Source organism: Salpingoeca rosetta, assembly GCF_000188695.1.
Source record: "Salpingoeca rosetta unplaced genomic scaffold supercont1.38, whole genome shotgun sequence".
NCBI lineage: Eukaryota > Choanoflagellata > Craspedida > Salpingoecidae > Salpingoeca > Salpingoeca rosetta.
The window spans coordinates 183,818-190,745 of NW_004754896.1; the positions used below are offsets into that span (position 1 = coordinate 183,818).

General features: G+C 57.4%; 4 protein-coding genes across 4 annotated transcripts in view; 1 reads left to right on the forward strand and 3 right to left on the reverse strand.

Moving 5' to 3' along the window:
- Positions 1-937, forward strand: part of PTSG_10554 (uncharacterized protein) — a 1,549-nt gene extending 612 nt beyond the window's left edge. Inside the window, exon 1 of the mRNA XM_004988031.1 lies at positions 1-937. This exon is cut by the window's left edge and continues 612 nt beyond it. Within this exon, the coding sequence (XP_004988088.1) occupies positions 1-898 (898 nt within the window). The 3' untranslated portion in view covers positions 899-937.
- Positions 938-1,778: 841 nt separating this feature from the next.
- On the reverse strand, positions 1,779-2,993 carry PTSG_13268 (uncharacterized protein). Its single transcript, XM_004988032.1, has one exon. It carries the CDS (start codon positions 2,498-2,500, stop codon positions 1,901-1,903), a length of 600 nt encoding a protein of 199 aa, XP_004988089.1. The 5' UTR covers positions 2,501-2,993; the 3' UTR covers positions 1,779-1,900.
- Positions 2,994-3,137: 144 nt separating this feature from the next.
- On the reverse strand, positions 3,138-4,659 carry PTSG_10555 (uncharacterized protein; the record flags this gene model as incomplete). The annotated part of the gene is made up of 2 exons (XM_004988033.1): positions 3,231-4,659; positions 3,138-3,183 (listed from the first exon to the last, which is right to left on the reverse strand). Exons 1-2 carry the CDS (start codon positions 4,562-4,564, stop codon positions 3,138-3,140), a joined length of 1,380 nt encoding a protein of 459 aa, XP_004988090.1. The 5' UTR covers positions 4,565-4,659.
- Positions 4,660-5,072: 413 nt separating this feature from the next.
- Positions 5,073-6,493, reverse strand: PTSG_10556 (uncharacterized protein; the record flags this gene model as incomplete). Its single annotated transcript, XM_004988034.1, has 2 exons — positions 5,073-5,089; positions 5,146-6,493. 2 exons carry the CDS (start codon positions 6,491-6,493, stop codon positions 5,073-5,075), a joined length of 1,365 nt encoding a protein of 454 aa, XP_004988091.1.
- Between the last annotated feature and the right edge of the window lie 435 nt (positions 6,494-6,928).

Below are 6,928 nucleotides of genomic sequence, written 5' to 3' on the forward strand. Positions count from 1 at the left end.
CTACGCAACGCCGTCGCAGTCGGATTCCGTGCTCATCATCGACCCCGCCACTGGCGCCGTGGACGCCACCACCATCACGGGCCTCACGACCGCCTTGGGGAAGTGGATTGGCGGGCACGAGTCCAATGCCACCAGCTTCATCTACTGCGTGCCGCAATACGCCACCTCCGTGCTCATGATTGACCTGCGCACCAACACCGCCATCACCACCGCCATTTCGGGCCTGCCCGTGCACACCGACAAGTGGCGCGGGAGTGCCATGGCCGAGGACGGGCGCATCTTCGCAGCGCCGTCGTCGTACTCGGCAATCCTCATCATCGAGCCGGAGTTCAACCGCGTTGACTACACCACCATGGCAGGGTTTGACGGCACCGTGTTCAACAAGTGGAACGACGCCGTGCTTGCAGGCAACGGCAAGATCTACTGCATCCCCGCCAACGCCGACAGCGTGCTCCTCATCGACCCGGCAACCAACACGTTTGACGCGACGTCCATCGTGGCGTCTGGCCCAGGGTTCCAGGAGTGGGGATTCGGCGTACTTGCAGGGATCAACGGCAAGATCTATGGCATGCCCTACGATGCAGACAGCGTCCTCATCATTGACCCTGCCACGGACACAGTCGACACCACGACAATGAGCGGTGTTGGGAACACGCCAAACAAGTGGCTAACTGGTGCAAGTGCAGCAAACGGTCTCATTTACGCCTTTCCAGCAAGCGACGTGTCATCCGTGCTCATCGTTGACCCGACGTCAGACACGTTTGACAGCACATCCGTGTCCTCGCTCCCAAGTGGAAACTTTCAATTCTCAACCGTGGCCGCACGCAACGGTAATGTGTATGGGATTCCCTTCTTAGCACGCTCCATTCCCGCCCTCCACACAACATGCACTCTTTGACTGGTTTAGGCTAGCGAGTGTGTGTGTGTGTGTGTGTGTGTGTGTGTGTGTGTGTGTGTGTGTGTGTGTGTGTGTGTGTGTGTGTGTGTGTGTGTGTTGGGGAGGGTTTGTGTGTGTGTGTGTGTGTGTGTGTGTGTGTGTGTGTGTGTGTGTGTGTGTGTGTGTGTGTGTGTTGGGGAGGGTTTGTGTGTGTGTGTGTGTGTGTGTGTGTGTGTGTGTGTGTGTTTGTGGGGTGTGCATTGGTGTGTGGTGTGTGTGTGTGTGTGCGTGTGTGTTTGTGGGGTGTGCATTGGTGTGTGGTGTGTGTGTGTGTGTGTGTGTGTGTGTGTGTGTGTGTGTGTGTGTTGTGGGGGTGTGCATTGGTGTGTGGTGTGTGTCTGTCTATGGCTGTGTCTGTGCAATAGTGTGTGACTGGATTTCTCGTCTTCTGGACATTAAAGCGCTCGTGTATTCGACCAAACTGGTGATATACTTTCCCCCATGCACGTGACAAAGCAAATCAACCATCAGTATGCATGCACACGTGTCAAACGATTCGCACTTGGAAAACACGCACACACACACACACACACACGAAACACACACACACACGAACACACACAAACAGACACACACACACACACACGAACACACACACACACACACGAACACACACAAACACACACACATACAAACACACACGAAACACACGAACACACAGACACACACACACACATACAAACACACACACACACACGAACACACACACACACACACGAACACACACAAACACACACACATACAAACACACACGAAACACACGAACACACAGACACACACACACACATACAAACACACACGAAACACACGAACACACACACACGAAACACACACACACACGAAACACACACACACACACGAAACACACACACACACACGAACACACACAAACACACACACAAACACACTGCCGTCTCACCACCACCACCACCACCACCACCATCACTGCCACCACGTTCATCGTCACCCCTCCGCCACGCTGCGGCTGCCGTGTGCCAGCATCTGGAACAGCTCCCCGTTGGCAACAGACCTGCGGTTGCGTTGTCGTGTTTGCTGGCTGTGCTTCGGTGACACATGTTCGCTGCGCACGTTCCTCGGCCTTCTGGTCAACGCCACGTCAGCAGCAGTCAGCGAATGGCGGCTCTGCTCACTGCTTCTGTCATGTACACTGGCATATCCGTCGCCACTGTCAAAAGCATCGTCATCATCAGCATCATCGTCATTGATGCTCAAAGCGCGCACAGCCGAGTGTAACGCTGCGTGCTCAACACCAACTGGGCTTGTCTCAGCAGCACGAGGACAATCAGCCTCGTCCCTTTCCATACCCACGCTAGTGCTTGCAAGCAACCGTGCTGGCGCTTGCCTGCGTGTGGTTGCCAAGGCCGTCTTGGGGCGACGCGTGTGTTGCACAGCAGGCACCTCCACCCGCACACGTGCTGCTGTACCCAGTGCAGCCGTTGTCTGTCCATCCTGTGCAACCGCCTCCACCACCTGCACCGCGCTCCTGTCAGCAGAGCTTGCTTGCTCTCCGTGCATTACTGTTGTCGCCGTTGCTGATGGCATGTAGGTATGCTGGTATCTGCGCTCATACAAGCGGTCATCCAGTGACCTGTGCTTCTTCACTCCTCGCCCAACAGTTGCGCCCAGACTGGCGCTCACAGTACAGCGACCACCACCGCCACCACCACTATCACTGCCGTGCACCGTTCGCTCCTTGTCAGTGCTGTGAGCGCTGTTGCTATCGTCGACACCAGCACCCACCGCTGCTGTCGACCGTGCTGCCCACGGTGCTGTGGTTGTCGTTGGAGAGGTGGCTGTGGTTGCGGGTGTGGCAAAAGTGTGGTGGGTGACTGTACGAGGTGATGTCGTGCTGTATTGTGCTGGTGATGCGTGGCGGGACAGAGAGGACGTTGGGGTGTAGGGCGACAACGAACAACGTCGTCGCGGTGTTGCGTGTCGGCCACTGCGATCACCACCATGGTAGCCACCGCAGTAGTCGTCACTGCAATGATCAACAGCAGCATCACAAAGGCCGCCACTGCCGCTGCCGCTGCCGCTGCCACCATCAAGGCTGGTCATGTGCATGCTGCTTATGTTGGCAGAAGCACTTTTGCCATTCCCATTGCTCGTCACATGTGCGCTCACGTGGTCGTGGTCGTCGCGGCTCGGGTGGCGATGTGTTGCGCTGTGTGGGCTGGCGTTACGCTGCTGCCCCGGTGCTGGTGGCAGCAGACGTGGTGACAGCGCTGGTGTGCGTGCGCGCCGAGTGGTGGCTGGGGATGGCGATAGGGACGGCGATGTTGCGAGAGACTTGGACTTGACGCGTGGGTTGGATGTGCTGCGAACGTTGCGCGGCGTTGTGGCGCTTGCAGCTACGGTGGCAAAAGCGCGATGTGCGGGCGAGGTGGAGCGGAGGGATTGCCGCAGCACGCTGCGCTGGTGGGCATTCAACACGTGCGCCACATGTCCACTGATGAGGTGGAGAATGGTGGACGGAATGCTATTGAGAAAGGACTGGCACGACACGCCGCCGCGCTGGTAGGAGAGGCTTGTCTGCACACAGCGCTCAAACCGCTTGGTGCGAGCGAGGTGCTCAAACACAAGCAAGGACAGATGACACGCTGGGGTGTCAATGCTCAACCACCGGTCAATGGCACGTGGACCACCGCCACCGCCTCCGCCAGCACCAACGCTGCTGCTGTCGCTGCCCCGACCAAGGCGGTTGCTGCGGGCACCGTAACCCCGGACACCACCAATACCGCTGCTGTTGCTTTCGGAACTCAGAATCACTTCATCTTCGTCGTCGCACCCAAAGCCACACTCAAGCAGCCGCGCGGTGTACGTGTCCGTGGCAACACTTCCGTTCTCAAAGTCAAACTCAGACGGGCTATTATTGTTGTTGTTGTTGTTGTTGTTGTTGTTGTTGTCGCCGCCGTTGATATTGTTCGTCGTGGTGATGGTGGTGGGGGCATTGTTGATGGTGTTGTCGGTGCTGGTGTAGCCATCGTCGTTGTCGCTTTGCTGACGTCCGCTGTGCTCGCCCTGAACGTCCACAACGTGTGTGTTCGCCAGGTCAACAGTCGACGCAGCGACATCATCACCATCATCATCACCATCATCATCACCATCATCATCATCATCATCGTCACCATTGACTGCATCGTCATCTTCGTCGATGCTTTCGTCACCATCATCATTATCGGGGATGCCAATGGGAAATACACCTCCCTGTTGCAGCAGCTGCTGGCACAGGCGTGCGTACTCCTGCTGCTTCTGGCAGGCAGTGCACATCCTATCACCGTCATCTCCACCATCATTGCCGCGTCCGGCACAGCCACCTGTCCCAACACCACGACAGTCGCCCGTGCAAGCGCTCACATCTTCACATTCAAACGTGCGCGAAAACGCAGACACACGTGCACCCTTCTTCTCATTGCCTCCGTGCCACATGCGGAACTGCTGACGACGGCTGCTGCTGTTGCCGCTACCATTGTTGGCGCTACCAACACCTCTACCACCACCAACACCCATCCCAACACCCATCCCAACACCAGATGGATCAGCGCCGTGGATCTCATCAGTGATCGTCGTGCTCCACCGGGGGTGGGACAGTGCTCGCCTCCGCATGCGGTATCGTCGCTCAATCGGCTTTTTGTTCGTGGCCGTCGTCGCGTTGGCGATGTCGGTGGTGGTGGTGGTGGTGGTGGTGGTGGTGGTGGTGGTGGTGGTGTCGGTGGTGGTGTGATGATGATGCTGACCAATGCCACCATCACCAGCACCGGTATCAACACCACCCACGGTACCGTTTGCACCACCAATGATGCTGTCAGCAATGGCACGACTGCCGCCGCCGTGTCGGTCAGTTGTGATGCCAGAAGCGTGAAGCAGTTTGGGGACGTGTGCATGCATGGTTGGGGAGGGCTCGGTTCCAGTGGTGTTGGCACGCCCACGCTGTCGACGACGATGACGACGATGATGATGATGATGATGATAATGATGTTGATGATGACGATGATGGTGATGACGTGGGTGTTGATGGGCATCATCATCATCACCGCGACTGTGGTGACACTCACCACACAGACAAGGTGCAATGCTGTTGTGACGACTGTTGTCGTTGTTGTTGTCGTCTTCGTCACCATTGCACGCCTGCTGCACCTTGTGCTGGTGACGATGGCGGCGTGAGGCTACATGGGACGCTGCAACACGCTCGTGCGGCGTGTCCTTGCGCACGTGGTCACGCAGCACATCCACCAGCTGTGATTGCAACACGGTATCCTCATTGCACCCGGACACCACCTCTGCCATGATGGCAGTCTGCACACGTTTCGCCGCCAGGGACAGCTCAAACCGCCCGCCCATCCCCGAGGGCAGGTACTGGAGCACGGGCGTCGTGTCCACCATAAACTTTGAGGCGGAAAGGACAGCGTGCATGATGCAAGCCGTGACGAGGCGCGCTGCAACATACGCGCGACCACGCTCAAGGTTCGTGCTTGCACGCAACACCATGTCCGCATGCTCCTGGCTGCCTGCAAGCTCGCCAAAGCAAGGGTAGATGCGCGTGGGCTCGTTGGAGAGAAACTCAAAGAACCCAATGTTTCCAGCCAGGGCCCGGATCCAGTCCTTCAGCAAGAACGTGTCCGCATTTCGCAAGTTGGCGTTTAGTTCCGGCAGCAGCTTCCACGTGTTGAGCAGGAACGCGCGTGTATCGTGTGAGGCGAAATTGCCCACGTCCCGCGCAGCCATGCGACAAGCACTCACCACCATACATGAGGCGGCGAGTGAGGGGCGGCGGTGCTGTTGCTGTTGCTGTTGCTGTTGCTGTTGCTGTTGCTGTTGCTGTTGCTGTTGCTGTTGCTGTTGCTGTTGCTGTTGCTGTTGCTGTTGCTGTTGCTGTTGCTGTTGCTGTTGCTGGTGCTGTTGCTGGTGCTGGTGCTGGTGCTGGTGGCCCAGCGGCACTTGCATGTGCGTGATTTCACGCGACATGGTGAGGCAGCGCTTGTGGAGGGTCGAGACAGCACTGTCTGTGCGAAAGGGGATGGTCATCTCAATGCATGCGCACACGTGCAGCAGCTGCAGCGGGCTCAGCCACGGGGCGAGGAGGTCCATGGCCACCACGCAGCTCAGACACTCGTTGAGCCCCGGTGTGCCCACCTCGCACGCCAGCACCTCGCCAGACCTGTGCCCAAACACCTTGTAGCACAGCTGCTGTGCCAGCAACCGCCGTGCCCGCAATGGCGTCTTTGGACCATACCGCGAGCCGGGAAGGCGAGTGTGTGCAGCGTGACTGCTGCTGGCGTGAAAGTTTGCGTTGTTGCTGTAGTTGTTGTTGCTGCTGTTGGTGTTGTTAGTGTTGGTGGTGTTGCTGCGACCATGGCTGTCTGCGGTGGTTTGATGCTGCAGTTGCTGCTGCCGTTGGTGCACCTGCTGCTGTTGCTGGTGCCGGTGGTGTTGTGCGATGATGTCTGGTGCCGCAACAACCTTGGAGCGTTGCTCGCGTTCGTCAGACCACCACGTCAACACCTCATTCACCATGCGATGCACCTCATTCACCATGCGATGCACGTCTACCGGAAGAGTATCATCCTCACCAATCACGCTCTCCGCGTCGCTGCTGTCATCTCCATCATCCTCACCCTCACTTTCATCACTTTCATCGTCACTGTCGTCATCCCCATCGGCAGTGCTGCCTGCGGCTGAAGTGCGTGTGGCAGCAGCGCTGTTGCTGTCCGGCTCCGCACTGGGACCATCATCACCATCACCATCGTCATCACTTTCGCTGTTGCCATCGTTGTTGCTGGCACTCACCGGCTGCTCATCGCATTGATCGCAGATGAAGGCTGACACGCTGAACTGTTGCTTGCTGTTCCAGCCACGGGTGTTGATATGGAGGTTGATTGTGTCTGGAGTTGTGTCACAGTTATCATCATCACCATCATCATCATCATCATCACCATCATCATCATCATCATCATCATCATCATCATCACT

Bases quoted from the DNA above. Each gene is read 5' to 3' on its own strand.
- PTSG_13268 (XM_004988032.1), bottom strand. From the start codon at position 2,500: ATGCCATCAGCAACGGCGACAACAGTAATGCACGGAGAGCAAGCAAGC.